The sequence below is a fragment of the Pseudopodoces humilis genome, chromosome 7, assembly GCF_049639895.1.
Source record: "Pseudopodoces humilis isolate 2021_Gansu_Grassland_sample_001 chromosome 7, ASM4963989v1, whole genome shotgun sequence".
Lineage (NCBI taxonomy): Eukaryota > Metazoa > Chordata > Aves > Passeriformes > Paridae > Pseudopodoces > Pseudopodoces humilis.
The window spans coordinates 28,487,570-28,507,811 of record NC_142206.1 but is presented as its reverse complement, the minus strand read 5'-3'; the positions used below and the strand labels follow the sequence as shown (position 1 = coordinate 28,507,811).

The 20,242-nt window shown below is 40.8% G+C and overlaps 1 protein-coding gene across 11 annotated transcripts in view; it reads left to right on the top strand.

The window, feature by feature from the left end:
* Positions 1-6,037: 6,037 nt before the first annotated feature.
* The window catches only part of PCNX1 (pecanex 1), a 93,989-nt gene continuing 79,784 nt past the window's right edge, over positions 6,038-20,242 (top strand). For 9 of the 11 annotated variants that reach the window (XM_088058304.1, XM_088058303.1, XM_014251996.2 and 6 more), the window contains exons 1-2: positions 10,685-10,943; positions 18,650-18,858. In XM_088058304.1, coding sequence (XP_087914430.1) covers positions 10,791-10,943; positions 18,650-18,858 — 362 coding nt within the window. In that variant the 5' untranslated portion in view covers positions 10,685-10,790. Of the gene's footprint in view, positions 6,112-10,684; positions 10,944-18,649; positions 18,859-20,242 lie in introns of those variants that run through there. The other 2 variants (XM_088058301.1, XM_088058302.1) reach the window with 2 other exon arrangements.

Here is a 20,242-nt window from a genome sequence, read left to right as displayed (position 1 = left end):
ACTTTTCTCCAGCTTCTCCCTCAAACAAGGTCTTTTTTGCTCAGAAAATGGGGTTGATTTCAGTTCTTTCCTGTTCTCCAGTTTATCCCTTTTAAACTTTTGTGGATCATAGGGCTGCCATTACAAATCTCAAGGGTAATGTAAGAGTGAGAGGAAAGAAAGAAACACATGCATTTTGGATGTAATCTTGTTTCTTTTTCTTAAAAACTCTGCAGGAGGTAAGCCAGGTTAACTAACTTTCACTTGAGCTTTGAATAGTCTTAATTCAATTGTAACTGTACATGCACATCTAGGACTTCCGTCTAGACTTTTTCCTCAGCTCTGCTACTGATGGATTCAGAGAATGTGACAGGTGTTCAGGTTTGTACATTCAAAGCCTGACTAACTCTGCTCACTTCTACCCATTATATTGTATAGAGAGTGTTAGAAAGAAAGATGGGTCACAAACACAATGGACATTGCTATTGCATTGGCGGGGGAAAGAGGAGGTGTTACGATAAAGGACAAGACTTCAGTAATGAAATCTCTACTTTTCCTGAAGACCCCACAAGGCCACACATGCAGACTGTGCAGCCGCTTCCTACTGAATTTCCTTGAAGGTCACTCTAGCCAATTGAATTTGATAGATTTTTCTGGAGACATCAGTCCCCCTCCTTCTAAACATTTCTAGCCTGGAGCTGATATTCATCCGTCACTCCATTAAACTCAGTCCCTCATAATTTCTCTGTTGTATTTATGAGCAAATCTGACAATTTAAGCACTTGTCTCAAAGTTTGTAATATGATGAAGGTACACAGAACCAGGAGATGAATTTAGCTAGTAAAAATACCATCTGACAGAAGCTCCTGCCAGGCCTGCCAGTCATAGAGAAGTCTTTTTGAGAAAGTATGTGCTGTTTAGATCAGTTCTAAGAAGTAAGGCAGAAGGGAGGCCAGTGAAAAGCTGGACAATTGGAAGTTCTGAACTGTTTACTTGTAAGATTCAGATCCTAGACACTTTCTGCATTAAAAGAAAAGTAGAGATATGCATAGTTTTCCTGATGTCAGTAGATGTAATAGTTGTGAATAAAGATGCTTTTCAATCTGGAGCTTTCAAAATTACACCTGAAGCTTTGACTTAAAAATATTCTAAACTGTTTTTCTTGTTTTCCATAATATGTCTGTCATTTACAAGAAAGCATTTAGTTGCATTGTTACAAGCTAACTGTGAAAAAATTCAAAATGCAGTCCAAGAGTCAAATTACTTTAGCTACCTGTACTTAATTCTGTTGTTACCACAGTGAACTGTTTCTCCTATGACTTATGTCTCACTCAATAGTGAGTTAAATCTTGGGAACACTTGTTCTATTGCAAAATATCTTTTTGTGGTGAAAATATTTTTTGCAACAAAACTTCCTCTTTTCATGTCACAGCACATGCTGAAACAATGGCAAAAGGATAAATTACTCCCAAACTAATTTTAACTGCTGTAAATTTTGTAACATGATCCCTAATTTCTGTAACATTTAGAACACTACATAACAGCTATAGGCATATGGCTTACAGATTTCTGACACAACCTTCAGTGGCATTTCTGGGTTCTGTAAGCAGCACAAAACAGAGTATAAGTCTCTCCAAAAGGGTTGCTTACTCCACCCTTCCTTTGTTTCAAAGTGGTTTCTGATTTTTTTAATTTTTTTTTTTTTTGCCTTTAGGGTTATTTTTAATGTTAGATCATTTCCATTGTTTATCTCCAGAAAAGTGTTTCCAGACCATTTTGCAGTCACCACTGCTCTGGAAAGGACAATGAAAAACTGGAGGTTATATGTTTGCCTGGCTGATGTGGTCAGAAATACACAGCTATCATCAGCATCCTTCACCTACAACTAATTCCTTTGTTTTTTAACAGTTCTCTCCCTGATCATTTTTCATTAATTAATCCATCAAACATTTCCCGAAGGATTGAATATATCTTTCCATGCTGCAGACTAATAAAAAATGCACCAAGACTAGTGCTATCAATATGGACAGGGTTCTGGAGTGAAGAACACAGCAGCTGCACAAGGCACCCATGCAAGCAGTGTTGGGAAGTGCTCTCTGGATTGCCTGAGAATTCCTAAGGATGTGCCATGAGGGATTTACAGGCTGTTCCATGATGCGTGAATTCCCTCATTTCTGAGCAAAAGATCAGGAAGAAACACTTCAGAGGCTTGCACCTTCCCAGAGAGTATCCTGTGGGTTTTTCCACAGAAGGGATAGACAAACGAGCAATGTTTGTAGAAAACTGTTTAGACTGGCTGAGATCTGGAATTCATCCACTTGTAATTCTCTGGCCCCTGAATTTCACCACTTCTGTGCTGGTCATTATCTGCTCCTGATATGAGCTAGAAAACACTCTCATGGGATTAATAGGTATAGGGGAAAGAATAGCCTTAGTTTCATCCCACTGCCTTGTCTCTGAACAAAGAAAAAACTCACTTTTGCCTCTGCAGTCAAAATCTACCATTGACTCTGCAGAAGCTGTGACTGTTTGTGCAGATGACATGTTCATGTAAAACCTGACTCTGTTTAATGGATCAAGACTTGGGAGATCTAGGTGCTGGATTTGTCAGTGATTTACATCATGACCCAGAGCAGATCACTCTCTTTGTAACAGTTCTAACATCTGTACAAAGCAATTAAGGATACCTTCTTTGCAGGTTGCTTTCATTGAGATTAAAAAAATATATCCAACATGCATTAGTATCAGTGCCACTTAACAGATAACTTTGAGTTGCGAAGAGTTAATCTATTTCTAAGTCCACTTTTCTTGGCTGCAGAAAGTTCTCTAATCAATCTGGTGCTATCGTGACACTGCTCATGATGAGTATCATCAGGCTTTACTTGTGTGGCAAAGAATTCTGATGTCAGACCTCATGGACACAAAGATAAATAAAAGAAGCGACACCCAGTCTGATGTGAGAAGAGGCTGAAGACTATCAGGTCGTGCAGCTGAAAGAAGATTTGCATGAAAAATTATGCTGTCTCAAAACCTGTGGTGTATTTATACATATGCATGAACACACAGGTCCATATATACACGTACATGTGCTCTTTATTCACAGGGATTACCTTATTGGGTTACAGCAGAGAGCTGGCTGAAGGCAGAGGCTGCAAGGAGAGACAAGTTGAAGTGTGCAGGTGTTTCTCTATAGCTATGGGTTTCTTTTACACTAAGAGCTTCCTCCCACATCAGTTTAACCTGGAAGGCTGTTTTTTGAGGTAGGCCAAAACCAGTTGCCCCTTGAATGGCTATAACAAATCTATCCATCCAACACAAGAAGAAGACCTTTGTTGCTGCTGCTGTTTCCTTGATGAATACTTGTGCCATCTCCAGCTGGCTGCCAAAGACCCTTTCTTTAGAGGCCATATGTCCTCCCTAAGAAAGTTCTCATCACACCTCCTTCAGGCTTCCATCATTCTGCTGTACTTATGCTCGATTTCATTTAGTTCATGAAGCAATGCAACTAGGATGATGGCCTTCTTCAGCTTGTGCTTAGAGAAAACATGGCCTAGGGAAGAAGAAACAATTGTCTATGACAGCAAATGTAAATCACTGGGTAGCTCATCTGGGTTTTCTTTCTAAATACCTCTTCAAAGGATTGCTGGAACACAAGTTATTTTAGATCTGCCATAAAGTGGCAGTGTTTCAGGGCACCCCCCCCCCCCCGATTAATAATTTTCACATTCTGAAATCTGTCAACTATATCTCCAGGCACTGCCAATTCAACCAAATACAAAAAAGAGTATTCACAACACCTCAGGGTATGATTTCATCTGTTCTTCTACACTAAACAGGTCTGACCTGCTCAGTATTTGTCTGGGAGACCTCCAGAGAACAGAAAGAAGAGTACAGGAATGGGCAGATCTTGTGAGGCAGCCGAGATTTCTTGCCAATATAAATCATGCAACATCTCTGGGAATTTAAACTTTGGTTGTTTAAAAAATAGCACTGCTTCTTCTGTGACCAACCTATATTGGCACTGAAGCACTGTATGAGTAGAGATGCTACCTTCCAAAAGGGATTTAAAAGTGAGATTCTGCAGCTCTTTTCTCAAATTCAGGTTGTTAACTATGGCCGCATTCCATCTCAAGGCAATGAATTACATACTGTTTCCAATAGTCTTGAATGTCAAAATTATTCTTCACACCTCCTACTAAAGCACACAGTCACTGCCATGTTCCACTTCAGACAAGGCTGTATTCAGTGAGGAATCTTACATACACAGTTAGGAAAGGAGTTGAAATCAGACAGAAATATGAAGTTACTTTTCTAATTATTCAGAATGAATTTAAAATCCAAGAAAGTTCTAGGGAAACTGCTAAGACTTGCAGGACCTGTCAACTAATTTTCCCAAGCAAATCCTTGTAAGAAATGCAATTGCATGAAATTGTGACTTATATTCACTTCAACACTCCCACCTTGCACTGCCACTAGTTATTCCACAGATTTCCACAGCTCCCTGTTGATAAGACAGGTATCTTAACACCATTGTCCAAACTCTGCCCACATTTCCTCCTCAAAGTTCATTTTTTTGCCTCTTTTCAGTACCCTGAAATTGATAGGCATTTAATGTATGTTGTAATTCTGCCTCTGGCAATGTACTTTAAATCAGAACTGTTTCCTAGGCAGGGACTGACCAATTCAAAAGGCTGAACTTTTTTAGAAAAATGGCTAAGAAGAGCCATAAGAGAGATGAAATTCTTCTAAATTGAGAAGATTCTCTTGGGGGCTCATTATCTTACTATGGGAGCTTTGTACTTCAGACAGGGAGTTTAACTGCAAACAAACATCTTAAATGGCAATTTATCCTAATGACATCACAAATCATTGTTTGGTAGAAATCTCTTACAGAGAGGCACCACTGTGCTGTACTTTAAAGAATGTGGTATAAATGCTGCTAAAATACTGTCAGCTGAGTGTTTGGATAGTCTAATTTTAGCCTTGTTTATTGTGTTTCATCTCCATGGCATTTTTAGGCAATTCATGTACCAGAAATGCTAGCAAATTCCTCTTTTTCAGAGACCTCACGGTCACTGGGACATTGATGATGCTTCTTGTTGTGATTTCTGTATGGACACATTCACACAATTAGGTGCTTTAATGTAAAAGTGCATAATGCCCTTACAGTTTTTTTGTAAGAAGCACTAACAGCTATTTTTAGGAGGAAAATACATATAGAACACCACTCTTTCTCCAGCAACGGGACTATTAAGCCATTCTGATTGATTTTTCAACCATGATGAAGCAGCTGCAACAAGTTAGGATAGGGAGACTGTGGCCTACATAGCTGTTAAAAGTGTACAGCAGAAAGATGCATAAATACTAATTCTAACATGAAATAAAAGGAATGGAAGATACTACTGTTCAAGTGGCAACTTACAGAAAGCTGTTATCAACACATTGGTAAGAATTTGTTTTTATTAGCTGTCACGAGACTTCTTTGTCTGTGTGGATCTATTTTAAACAGTTTTTCCCTTTCAGCTCTCCCTGTTAATAAGAAACTTATGTAAGTGCTCTTATTTGGAAAGACTCTCGCTTTGGTCTTCTTATTTTGTCTTAAGAAAACCACATGGCTCAGACAGTGCATGAATAGAGCCTACATGCTCAAAAGGTACAGCAGGCAGCTGAGATAAATCCTGCAAGGGCAGGATTAGTGGGACTATGGACTCCACAGTTCAGCTGTTTGCAGATGAGTAATTAGCATCCTCCTCCCAGTGACTTATCTCCTCCTCAGTAGCACTGTAAGGTAATATGAAGGGATGCATTAGTCAGTGATAGTTGAAAAAGACATTTTAAAAACCCCAACAAACCAAACCTAAACCTTTTTTTTCCTCTTTCTTCTATTGTGAGGGTAAGACCAATGTTCTCCCACACTGAGAGGGAATAGTTTGGCTTTCCTACAAGATGCTGGGAAGGGTGTATCCTGAAAGCACAGGTGGATCTGGGAGTGTGATTGGTGGTGTGGCTCTCTGCAATAAAGCAGGTGTGGAGAGTAGCCTGCTATAAAGCTGGGGCTGCTGGATATGATGTCTACGGTCTATGCTAGTACAACACAGAGTGGATGTCTCCTGTTATGGAACCTTCCTGCTAGTAAATCCCTTTCTGGCCTGTAGTAAAACACTAAAGAATAGGCATATTTTTTGTGTTGTTTCTAAAGGCTGTATTCTGGCTGGGAGTCAGGATAATATATAGGGCTAGATTTTGTGAAGTAATTTCACAGCAATCCCTTAATATGCAAGGCTCAATCTTGCGTGGCTTCTAGAAATGAAGTGAGGTTTGTGAGAGGATCTGGTTTATGCTTAGAAGTTTGTTTAAAACCTGTGCAAATAGCAGATAGGCTGCTGTCTGCTGCTGATGTCATGGCAACATGTTAAGTAGAGTCCTGTAGTTGCTAAAAACCACTCTACTGTAATTAAAAGTTAACCTAGAACAACTTCCTGACAGGCTTTATAAGAAAACTAGCTATCTTACAGTGAAATTAGGGTAGCAAATATTATTGTAGAATGACTTTCTGCATTCTCTCACCCTTAGAAATAAGTTTCCTTTTTAATTCTCATATAAGGTGAGAGAATAAAACACATCACTGCTCTTCATGACAATGTTTCAAATTCATATAAAACATTTGCTAACGTGGTTGTAATTATAGGGAATGGTAGGGGAAAAAAGTCAAGATATAAAATTATACAAAGGTTTAGTTCCTTGGTAGCAAGTACACATTTTACTGTTGTTTCTTCAGAAAAGCAAATAGTAGGTGCACTTTTCTCCTAGATTGATCAGTTACATACAAAATTGATTTTTTTTTTTTTAGGCAAATGTGTTGCTTTGGTTACTGCATGCAATTCACAGAGTAGTCTGTGTCAGCAGGATGCAAAAAGTGGGGTTGAAATGCTGGTGCCTAACTCCAAATCCTAAGTCAAGGGATCAATAGGAAGACATACAAAAGTTGGTAGTGAGCAACCAAGGCCTAGTTTGTCAACCATCATCTAAGAATAGATACTTTATCCAGCACAGAGAGAAGTGCTACCCCTCATAACTGTAAAGTGTGTAAATCAGTGATTTTCTTGTTTTCTGCTGATTGTTTTATTAGCTGCTCACAGATTGGAATCATACAGTGATGATTTACTGCAACAAACACTTTGAAAGTCACAAGCTTTTTTTCTGGACATAAGTTTTTGTCCAATTTAGGCAAAATATTCTTTTTAACTTTCTGTTTCATCTCTTGTCCTAATTATGAGTTATGTTCTCATAAAACTTAGTAATTCTCTTTATAATTAATTTAAAAATTATAATTTTGGGTATCCTGTGAACGATGTCTGGAGGGAAAGTGTAGAACCTCATTCCCTGAATGAGAGGATGAGATACTAATGTACTTCTAATGGTGCAAAGAATGCCGCAGTATTATTCTTAGAAATAGCAATGTGTTGAAGCATTTTTGTGACAAATTACAGTGCTTTATTACTGTTTTGATTAACTTCCTCTTCTTGCAATATCACATGTTGGTTGGTCTCAAATCACTTGATTTAATGCTCAATCTCTTAAATATTTTATCTAATAAATTGTCATGCTGTTTTTTCTAGACCAAACTATTTTTCCTGTACCCATCCTGAAGAAAAACTGTAAGGCTAAAGTACAGTGCAGATGATAAACTCCTTATTTGTTGGCATGTACAGATTGAATTTACTGCTGTTGCTTTCTATCAAGGTGTCAATTGTTTGTTCCCTCATGAAAGCTAATAATTTCTTTTTTTCTTGCCTTGTTAACGATGCCTGCAACTGGACTTTAAATCAATTTTACTTTTGGGCATGGATGGATTCCAAAAATATTATTTCCCCCTCTTGTGTCCTAATGTTTTCAATCTGTCTGTATTTAAATAGCTAAACAATGAAATCTTAATTGTCCTCTCAAGCATGTGATAATCTCTTCTTTATTTTACTGGATGCAGACTAGACCCTCCCATGATGATGTGCACTTGGACAGGGCTATCTGTGTGAAGCTAGGTTATGCTGTTTTGGATCAGAGTTGAGTCTGTAATTTTATTTGTATTTTATGTATATATATATGATATTTTGGTTCCTCTGTTTATTTTTTGCTTCTAACTTCCACACCCCCATCCCTCCCCACCCCCATCCAATACCCCTCTTTATAACATGACTGGCCCACTGGTCCAACAACTTCTAGGAGTGGGGCTGGGGAAACAGCTGGATGCTTCCACTGCATTCAGCCTCTTACACAGAGGCACTGTTAAATAAGAATCATTACTAGGATGCTGAGGCTAATCTGTCCAAATTTGATCAAGGGCTCCTAAACAGGAGCATAAAGGTTTCTAAAGCATTTACCATAGCCTTCAGACATGTTATTAATGAATGTTATCCCTCTTGCCTCCCTTTGTGAAGGTGAACAGCTTTTATGTAACATTGATACAACAGCTGCTGAAAGATCTAACGCTTCACAATCCTGATCATCACAGAATCAAAGTATATGTATGGATAACACAATCTAACAAATTCATCTTTCAACAACTGTATTAAAATTTTGGTTTTTAACTGTATTTTGGCAAATATTGTGGCTGAAACACTTTTTTTTCTAAGCATAATATAACTGGTGAGGCTCATCATGCTTGGCTTTAATGCAAAAGGATAAAGGGACTTCCCCCCTCCTCATCCATGATAATCCTCTGTAGTTTTTCACTGTTGATTCTTTCCCTTCCCCCCATCTTTATTTCCTTTAATATCTCAATCCTGTTTGACAGAGTGAAAAAATGCTCTTTCATAAAATACTGCTCCCAGATTTGTATTTGAAAATGCACTATCCAAAAAAGGTTTATTTCTTTTATACTGAGGAGAAAGCTAATGTGGATGAGGCTTTGTGTTCATCCCTTCTCCCTACTTTCTCACTGGGGAAACAAAAAATAGATGAAATACATTTGCTTTGAGTCAGTAACTTCTGTCTTCTGGTTTTCCAAGAATAGCCAAATGCTGCCATTGGCTCACTAACTGTCAGGGAGACAGCGGAGACTGAGGAATTAATGCAGCCTCTTGAAAATACCAGCCCAAATGCATGCTCATCATGAGTCATGGCTGAGTGCTTGGGTTATTTCATTCCTGCAGATTTTCTGCAGTGGAGACCTAGAGTCACAGAATGGGTCAGGTTGGAAGAGACCCCTACAGTGGGTCATCTGGTCCAACCTCCCTGTTCAATCAGGAACCTCCTAGAGCACATGGCAGAAGATTGCATCCAGACATATCATGAGTATCAGGGAGACTCTGCAACCTCTCTGGACATTGTGCTTCAGTGTGTGGTGACCTGCACAGGAAAGAAGTTGTTCCTCATGTTCCACTGGAACTTCCTGTGCATTTCTGTCTGCTGCTTCTTGTTCTATTGCCTGCTACCTCAGATAAAAACCTGGCTCCTTTCTTTGACACTCTCCCTTCAGGTACTTATGGACAATGATGAAGTCCCCTCTCAGTCATCTCTTCTTGAGGTTGAACAGGCCCAGTTCCCTCAGCCTTTCCTTGAGAGGTATTCCAGTCCCATGATCTTTGGAGCCCATAGTGTTTGTAGGAAAAGGATTCCTCTCAACCCTTCTTGAGAGCACTGTCTAAATCCCTTCCCTAATCTGTCCCTTTCTAAATAACATGTGGCTTTTGGGATGTGCATGTCTAAGGGGAAAGCTTGAAAAGCTGGCACTTGATGAGAACTGCTGACCTCTACAGATAGGTGAATGTGGAAGTCAAAATTTAAATCTGTGAGAGACTTGTGGTGCACCCGTGGCCTGTATTGTTTTCTCTCTGTAAACTGTAATGGTTCTGGTTTTTCAGGTGTTGCAACCTACAGCTAATCCTGTGGTGGGGATAGACAAGCCAGGGTTTTGGTAACATTGCTTTGAGAGTAAATGGGGGGATGGGGGGGGGCTCAAAAAATGGTGATGTTATTATCTTGCTGTAAATTTGGAGCCTTAAAAGTGTATGCTAGACAAATGTCTTCTTGTCCTCCTGCAAGGCGAGGGTGCAGCACTTTGCTAGGAGTCCAGCCCTGGGAGGGGGAAAGAAAGGAGGTTTGAAGGGGAAAGGACTTTAGACTGGGCTCCTCAGAGGTGAGCCTGGAGATGGCATAGCTGAAGTGCATCTGCACCCATTCCTGCAGTATTTAGGTTTAGGTTGGGCATCAGGAAGAATTTCTTCACAGAAAGGGCGATTTGACTGGAATGGGGTGCCCAGGGCAGTGGTGGAGTCACCGTGTCTGGAGGCCTTCAGAGAAAGACTGGATGTGATAATGCCATGGTGTGGTTGATACGGTGGTCGTAGCTCGGACTCGATGATCTCAGAGTTTTTTCCCACCGAACTGATTCGGTAACTGTTCCAAAGAAGGTCCCATTTCTGAAGAGCGTGTCTCCACGTTCCCCAGCACCCTCAGCAGGCGGGACTCCCGCGGGCCGCTGCGGGGGGGAAGGCGGGACCTCCGCTGGGGGCCGTCCCAGGCCGCCAGGGGGCGCTGCGCCGGGCAGGCGGGGGCGGGGCTGCGGGCAGGCCGCGCGCAGGCGCAGCTCTGCCCCCCGGCGGCGGCGGCGCGCGTCCCCTGCCGCAAGGGCCGCCGGTCCGTCGGCGGCGCGGGGGCGGGCGGGCGGCCCGGGCCCGGACATAAGATGGCGGCGGCGTTGCTGGGGCGGCGGCGGCGGCGGTTGCGGCTGTCGCGGAGCGCGGGCGGTGCGCGGCTCTGCCCGGGCTCGCAGGGCGGATAGAGCGGGGCCGGCGCGGCGGAGCGGGGCCGCCATGGGCTCCCAGGTGCTGCAGATCCTGCGCCAGGGCGTGTGGGCGGCGCTGAGCGGCGGCTGGTACCAGGACCCGCACCAGGGCGCGGGGGTCAACGCGCTGCACCTCTACCTGTGGCTCTTCCTGCTCGGCTTCCCCTTCACCCTGTACATGGTGAGCGCAGACCCGGCCTGTGCCGGGGGTCGGGCGGGCCTTGCGGGGCCCGGAGTGGGGGGGAGGGCCGGGAGGGGCCGCCGCGCGCGCGCCCCCTGCCCGCGGCGCGGCCCCGCGAGCGGCCCCGGGCCCTGCGGCCGGGCCCCCGCTCCGCTGCGGGCGGGCCCGGGCCCCGCGGTCGGGGCTGCGGCGTTTCGGGAGCACCCACCCGTTACTGGGAATCTCTGGGTGGGCGCTCTCGGGGCGCGGCGGGGCTCTAGGCGCTGGCAGTTTGCCTTCGTTTTTCTGTTTACTTTTCTACAAAATTGGAAATACCTCTGGCAGCTTCCGCTGCTGATCATCTGGTAGGTCAGTAAAAAGCAGTTTCTACAGGAGGTGTCAGATTTAACCAGTGTTTCTGGCTGGCAGCAGTATCAGTTTCTGACTTTTGAGTCTGGTGGAGGGATGTGGTTCCATAACCTAGAAGTTTTATTTGCATGTAGCGTGGTGTGCTGGCTGGCAGTGTATGTGGATAGCGTGTTAGTGACAAGAAGTTAGTCTGGTTTTTTTTGTTTGTGTCCAGATTTCAGTGTACTTGGTTTGCGAGAGTTCCTGTCCTATATATCTTTGTACATTCAATCGAAGCTGTTAAAATACTAACCTTTAAACCTGGAAACTTTCTTGACATTTGGACTTGGGAACACACAGAGGAAGGTGTGATCAGTTACAAGAAAAGGGGGCGGTTTCCTGTTGGCCAGTAGTTTTTTGCCCTGGGTAAGCTGTGTTTAACTTACGAAATGCTAATAGTTTACTTTGTTTTTTTCAGTAGAGAAGTGTGATCATAATAGTGTGTTTTGACCAGTTGTGTGCATGAGGTAGAACATCATTTGCAAGATTGCCAGATGCTGTGACAACGTAAAGTTGGAGTTGCCTTGTGAAAATTTAGTTAGTGATTGAAATGTTGGAGATAAAATCATATGCAAGTGCAGTTGCAGAAGTTGAGAGCTCTGAGGTCAGGCCTTTGCTTTGTTTAAAAGCAGTTTGTAGGGCTGCAGTATGAGACACTTCATACTAAGAAATAGCTAATGTGGGAAAGGAGGTTACAACTCTATGGTTTTTAATTTATACTACAGTGTCTTGGAAAAGGCAGCTCTAATGCTTTTTATTTGAAAACTTCTGGGCTCCTGGTAGTGAAACTAAAGGCTGAGACAAATTGCTTTTAAAATGAAGTTACGTGAGAACAGCTAGATAAAACTTAACTAAGCAGATACTTTGTATGAGAACTATGAATCTATCTATTGAAAGTTCTGCAGAATATGGGAAGAGGAGACACCTTTTGGTTTCAAATACGGCTTTACAATTTTTTTCGAAAAGTACTGCTTTTTTTATTTGACAGAGCAGTCTATTTAATTAGTACTGCCTTGCTGAGAAGGCTGAATACACCTGTGGGGACAACTGTATCCTGCATGTACAGGAGACTTTTGAAAGGGGACTAATCTATATTGCACATAGTCTATTGACAAATGGTAAATCTGGACCAACATTTGACTCTCCTGCTGCTCTTAAAGCAGTAGGTAAGCTTCAGTTACCTGTACAATGGGGAAAACTTCAGTGTTGCTTAAGCACTTTTTCCTGTGTAAAGGGAAAAGACAGACAGCAGTAAGCTGCTTTGGGTTTTGTTGAGGTCAGGGAAATTCTCTTGCTTCATGGCTCTGGACAAGTTAAAGATGCAACAAGTGCCAACTTCCCTGAGAATAAGTAGGGAGATTAGTCACAAGTTAAAGGAGATTGAATCATATTTGGCTGTTTTCCCTCTTTCCACCCTCTACAGTTTAAGTGTTGTCTAGACATAAACTAAACAGGCAGAACTGTGTTGGTCAGCTTAGCTCTTTAGCATCTCTTAAGCTCTTTTTCAGATAAAAAAGCAATAAGAGTTGCATTGCTGTTTGACATACATAAATAAGCAGAACTTGCTTAAAAAGTCTTAGGTAATTGTAATCTGAATTCTGAGCATGGCTCACTGGTGTGTAGGAGGGAGTTTCTAAGCTAGCTTCAAGTGACTTGTTGCTGGCAGACAACCCTGTGTGTTTAAAAAATCAAGGTATATAGAAAGACAGACTACTGACAGGTTTTATGTTACTTATAAAACTTTCTTATGTAAAGAATTGCAAGATTATAGCATTGTTTTTATGCATTGGATGAGCAATAACTAGTTTTTTCTAAGTTGTTTTATGGCAACAAAAACAGAAGTATCCCCTAAGAACTTTGCTTGCAGCTGACTCTCAAGGCTGAATGCATTTAGCAGTAGGCTAATCACTTTTTTTCCCCCAGATGTTATTTAGCATCCAACAGGAATACAGTATGGGAATTTAGGTGCACTTACTGTTTTAAGACTTGGTTTAGTGCACCCAACATTACTACTCTTTTTTTCTGTGCATTTGTTTTGTTAATCTGGTATTTTCAGAATGCAATCTGGTAATAGTTGTGGTCAGCAAGTGATGCCATAAATATGTGTGTTCCTTTGTGTGTGTATGCCCGTGCTGTTAGGGTTGATGGATTTAATGTGTGGTACAAACCTACTGAAAAAATTAGCATTAGAATTCAATGACCAGCCTTTAGTCCTTGGTCCCTCATCTGCCTTCTGAGCTTAAGCACATGCAAGTGAGTGTTGTACCTGTGTGAAGATGACAGATGTATACCTAAATGTACCTATTTTGCCAATCTGGATACTTCTTCTTGTGTATTTATACACTTAAACTGCGCTTGTTGAAAATGGGGCAAAAATAGATGTGTAGATAATGAAGGAACTGGGGTCTGGAGCAAGATATGCCTGCTTTAGGGAAGCTGCTTGAACCTCTGTTCTTGGATTTGTGGCTTGGCAGTACATGTACAAAAATTCTACTTTCTAGACTAGTTAAATCTATCCTGTTTGCGTATTTGTATTCACTAACAGACTCAACTGTGCTTGTTGATGTGCCTTTCTGTTGCATGAGCTGATCCCTGCTTTTACTCTAATGCAGAATTGAAATTGGGAGAAGAAAGTGTGCTTTCTCTATGGGGAAGCTGTCCAATCACTTTGTGAAATCTAGTGGTAAGAGTTGAAAAAAATACCCTGAATGCAGAGGCCAGTGTTACGCATCAGTGTTGCAGGGGGGAGGGGAAAGAGAGGAGGCTGCCAAAGTGCTTCCCCTAGTCGGAATGCTGTTTCAGCCCCACCACGTGCGCATGAGGGGGTGAAGTCTTGGCTCTGGCACTTGTGGAATTCTGCCAGTGACTGAAGAGGAGCCAGGACTGTACCTTGCTTGGGGTGATGGGCTCATATGTACCTACGGAACTTGTCTGTCAAAGTCGAGCTCGTTTAGACAACAGTTCATTTCATTTATTGACTTGTATACATAGTTATAGAAGTAGGTCGTATAAATGTAGCTTCACATGGAAGTTTTTGCCACTGAAGTTTCTGAAATATGTCCTGTTTCTTAAACTAAGATTTTAAATAACTGAAATTCAGTCTGTGATAGCAATCCCATGTATGCTATATTGTTCTAAGATGCTTCTAGTTTCTTGGCTACTCAAGTTTTGGTTGTAGGCTTTGAGATTTCAGGCAAAAGCTAGATAACTTGCAGCTGGACTTTCTTCCAGATGACGGCAGTTCTTAAGGGCTCTGATTGTCCATAAATGAGAGATGAGGACAAAACTATGTCTGTTGTTTCGTGGTCTATCCTTTTTCCAGTAAAATTGTTTCTATAAAATACTGGGTTGAAAACATATGTACTTCTAAGTCTTGTTACAAGATGACATCTTAATGTGTAGTTGATAACACTTTCATGCAGGGATTTGCAGTCTGGTTTGATTTTTGAAAACCTAGCTATTAGCTGTTGGAAATACTCATAGCAATGCATTTCTTTTTTGAAAATCATCTGGAATTTTCATTATATCTGTAGGGCCTAGCTAAAGCTAGGTAATCAGATTAGGTAGGATCCATATAGTGTTAGTTTCCTCATAAGGATGTTGTACAGTCTGTGATCAATGAAGTTTCCTCTGGTTCCTGGCACATTCCAGTGTACTGGAAACATTCAAGATACAGTGACCTTCTGTAATTTGAATGGAAATATTTTAGTGCTGTAACTGCTAGTAAGAACTTTCTTTTCTATGTTGACCATTGGAACCTAGGAGTGCTTAAACCTTTTTCTACCTTCTCCTTTAGAAAAGGTGTGTTGTGATACAAGTGAGCTGATTTAACAGCCAAGGTGTTTCAGAAGAGATAGTCCTCCTTAACTATGCATTCCTGTATCTTACCTTTGTCTGTATATATATCTTGCATTTAATAAGTTGACTTGAAAGATTTAAATTTGGACAGTAACTTGTAGAAAAGGTGGTAGAAAATCAGTGTCCTTCCCTCTGCCCCCCATATTTGACAGGATTACTTAGTGTCCCTTTAAGACTCAGGGAAATAATTTTGGGTAGGAGTTTATCTAATAGTTGGGTTTGTTCAATCATTAGATAACTGAAGTTTTCAACAGAACGTAATTAAAAGTACACAATTTTTATACTGTTCTATGTAGCACTTAATATTGTACAAGATTTTCAGTTGTGATGAGTGCTGTGGAGTATGTTTTCTTTTGGTGCTAATGTAAGTGAGTAGAAGTGTGCCAGTAAAAAGGCATGTTCTCTGAAATGCTGTTGAGGCTGTAGCCTTGTGGGCAACTGGTGTCTACTAACAAGCTCTAGCCTGAGAGTTTGTGTGCTGGGCTCATTTAAAATGCTTTAGTATTTGAAATTATTTTGATATTGCTAAGATGTAATCTAGTGGGAAATTGATATGACTTAGATTTGTGTTCCAGTCTTGAAGGTCTTAGGTCTTAGGAAGCTGATGAAAAACACGTCTCTCCTCGAATGTGGTAAAATGCTGAGCACAGTTGGAAATGGTAATCTCACTTTAACTTACTTTGTTTTGTGGGGAGAAGACCCCAAATTTATGTTGAGTACTTCTAAGTTTGGCTAAGTAAAACAAAAGTTGCAAATGGCTTATTTTAGGCTGCAGTAAGTTTCCTCTTGAGGCTGTACTGCAGACAAATTGCTGGTACCATGGGTAGCAGTGCTGCACCACAGCATGATACTTGACATCAAGTGTGTTCATATGGCAGACTAAGCTAGCTAAAATGCCTTCTAGTTCCAGAATATATGCCCTATTCTGAGATGAGCAACTACTACAAATATCAAGAAGGAAAGGTAGTCAGTTACCTTAGCTTTTTAAAAAAATTTCTGCAATCCTGTGAAAACAGGATGTGATGAAAAAGTTTGAATTCCTTGCTAGGTTTGCTGCAAGCTACACGAGGTGTTTTGCCTTTTTTCTTGTGTTTACTCTTAAAGCTTTCCTTTGAAAAACCGGATGTGTAGATTTTGAAAGATAAACTGGATATAATATGACCTCACTGCTGACAGAGTAGAGGGGAAAAATTGATGAGCTCTTTAGACAGAAAAGTTACAGGTATGTTTTTTAAATAGTAACTGTAGCTTTTGTTACCTGGCCTTAGTCTGACTCTTCTGGCAATGACTTCTGAACACTGGGTATTGTAAAGGAGAGGAAGGTTCAAGCCATATGTGATTGGAGCAGACTGCCTAGCAGGTATGGGAAGCTCGTGAGTTTTTCTGAAGTTAACAGGCTGGCCCTTGCCTGCAGGGAGCTGACTGTAAAGTTTTTGGAAGTAGAAGCACCTAATTTCTTGAGGAAGCTATTGTAGCATGGCTTCAGGGATTGTAGGGATGCCATATCATTGTGGATCGCGTTTGCTTATTGATGCTGGTTTTAAGTAGCTTGGTTTCTTCCTTAGTTGGTGCCTGGTGAGTGAATCTCTCTTTATCATGATGTTATGCAGATCAGCATGCAAAATGAAACTTAGCAAACTTAAGCTCAGTTTGCCTGGCCTACTTCAAATGTTATAGTTAGTGTTGACTTAATTTGTTTTGGAGGAAAAGGTAGGTGTTGATGATGGTTGTCAGACTTGACTTGTTTTGGAGGAATACTTTGCTAGGTTATGAAGAGTCATCATGGTGATAAAGTTCCAGGGACATCTTGAAGAGTCAGAAGGGGAAAATGAGTAGAGAAAAAGGAGGCCTCTCTCTTCAGCACATATGACTAGGTTAAGTCCCTTAAAATTGTTTGGCTGACTACTGTGGTTAGGTTGTGCTACTTAAAATCCTTCTAAGATTCAGGAGAATAATTGTAAGTAGGAGATTGTTACATTGCATAATGTTACACTATGTTGTCAGCCAATCAATTTTAAATGACTCAGAATGTTTCTATGCACTGGTTAGAGAGGCATCACTGTCTTCTTCTCTGATTATTGTTTTGACTCTGCAAGATATTCCTGGGACTTCTTTATCAATGATGACTCTTCTCTTCCCATGGTCTCTCTAGGGAGGTATGAAAATGAGCTGGAATTGTCCTTCAGCCATGAGGTCTAAAAAAGACAGTTCAAGCTGGATATCAGATGTTTAATTCTGATTGTCATATGTCTGTATGTATTTTTGTATTTTGGAGGTATATCTCAAACTATACCATGAGCAGGGTAAAGGATAGTGGTGCAGTGAAATACTTCAGAACCTAAACTTTTGTTGTTTTCATAAAAGAAATTGTCTATTTTTGGATGAATACTGAGACTTAATACTCATTTTGTTTAGTCACTGTCTAGGGTAATGGCAAAATTTAAAAACACAAATAAAGTATGTTTTAGAGGGATGAAAGCATTGAAGTGAAATTTGAAGTTTAACCAGTACTTTGAACACTTCTAAGTGGCTGTCAGGCTGGACTTCATCAATACCTATTGCTGAAGTGATTGATCTCTAAAAGCCTTATTTACCTCTGCAGGAGTTGCATGGCAACTCTTAACTTAGACTGGAATTTCAAATGTTGAATTCAGGACTGAGGGTTTTTTATTTTATGTGGCTTCTGGCTGCTTTTCATGCAGATGAAAAATTTTCTTCAGAACATGCATTGGCTACCTTTCCATGGGCATACAGTGATCTAGCACAAATCTTTGCTGCCTGTGGTCTTGCAGGTTGTGTTCTACTGCGCAGTGTGTGAGTCACACATGTAAGCAGCCTCTTTATGTATGCAAGTAGGAAACAGTTTGGCTTGTGTGACTGATCAGTGTCTTTTCATGCAGCAGTAGCTGTTTGGAAGCTGACAAGCGAAGTCAAAACACCAGTGTTTGGTATCTAAGGAGGTTTTCTCCCATCCAGCCATGCTGTCAAACTTGCATCAAGTTTTTCTGAAACGGATTTGGTGCTGTGTACTAGCCCTGAAATAAGATCTCGCCCCATGCTTGGTTGATTTTTCAAGTGCTTAAAATCTTCCAATCTTTTTTTACTCATAACAGTTAATCAAAAATGTTGGGTGTCACATATGCTAATTCTAAGTTTCCTAGTCTAGGTCTTGCATTTCAAAAACTTGGAAGAAGAGAATGAGAGTTGAACTTGGTTCTCAAGCTTCAGTCAAACAAGTTTATTTAGCACAATGCTGTGGTGATTTAATATCTTCGGTAGCCCAACTGTTTCTGTTTTGTGTTGCAAGACTTAACATTTTTCACACAAAGACTGGCTGTAGGTGGTGTAGCTTTCAGAATGATCATCTTTTCTTTATGAAACAAACTGTTAAAATCTAGATAGTGTTCTTATGGATATTGAACCTGGTGTTCATTAACTTTTTCTTACTCTTTTTTTGAAAGGCTCTTCCTTCTTCCATGATGATAGTAGCTGTCTACTGCCCAGTGATAGCAGCTCTCTTTATCGTTTTGAAGATGGTGAATTACCGTTTGCACAGGGCACTGGATGAGGGAGAAATTGTGGAGAGGAATGCCAGTGAGCATATGGACAGAGGTGCAAAAGCAGAACAAAGCAATGTTTCAGCCAAGAGGAAAGACAGCAATGGGCCCAGGTAAGTTGTCTGCTGATGTTTGCATCCTGCTTCAAATGACTAACAGTCCTGTTTTCATCAGCTGTGTAACTGGAATGGGGATTGAGATTAAACACTGAGGAATATAGATACAGATTTCTGTAGTTCTGAAAGACAATTTTGTCTGGCCTTGAAAAGCAGACTTATTTATATATTAGGTTTGAAATGATGGATTCACAATAATTTCCTAGTTCCTCTCCCAAAGGAGTTCAAGAACAATATTGAATATGCTGGAAACAATATAATGGAAAATGTGAGCCTATTAGGTCACTGAATGCTTAATGAACATAATTAGTACAAGCAATCTTATTTCAGTAGTAGATGTAATATTAAAAGTCTAGCTGTTAGAGACCACATACTATATGCTAATTCTTTAATCACTGGGGGTGTGTCTCATTTGGTTTCAATTTCAGTGTTGCAAAAACAGGAGTCAGATACAATGTTTGACTCCAGTCATAGTCTTTTTAAGGAGAATGCTGACCTGTGAATTTGGAAATTCTGGAATTGCTCTGCTCAGTAATGAAGATAATGATTCTGAAGTACTGTCAATAGGAGGTAATTCCTTTCCAGAGATCTCCTTTGTAGCCGGTATATAAAAAACACCAGAGGTTTTCCTCCTCTGACAGACTGCTTGGAGAATGAAGAGCAAAAGATGACTCATCAGCAAGGCCAGCTTAACCAGTTTGATCAGACTGTGGATGTGTTACGAGCTCTAGTATCAAAGCCTGTGCCTGCCTTAGATAATTGAGGCCATCTAAAAGTTAAACTGTATGAAATAAATCAGCCTTGAGTTGTTAGCTTTTAGAGATGACCTATCTCTTGTCTCTGAGTTTCCGGTACTAGTAGCCATGAGTAGTTTTCAAAGTGAGGTGATTGGTATGCTGTCCTGACTCTTAAAAGGTTGTGTGTCTTACTGAGGAAATGTACTTGAAAGAAGCCTCTTGAGTCTGTTTATTGTGATGCTTTTAAAGAAAGGAAGTGTTAAACTGCTGCCCTTTAAAATGCTAAGCCTAGAAGTAAAAGGACTTTACCGTGTATATGTGGGGTAGCTTCTCATGTCCTAGGTTCTTGTGTGTCTTCTCTCAGCTCAGGTATTGGCAAAAACGGTGTCTTAGATTCCTCTGAAGCTGATACACAGTAACTTCTATCAATCTTTTATAAACCTGACCCTTTTTCCATGATGTGTTTGGCAACTGAGGCTGCTGATTTTAATTGTGACTCTGTTTAGATCACCCTATACCTTACTAAAATAGTACTCTGAGGTATTTTGGCAGATTGCTTCCCTAATTGTATCTTAATGCTTACTCTGATTAATAAAATTCATGGAAGTAAACTAGTGGTCTGTTCTTTCTCATGCAACCTTGGT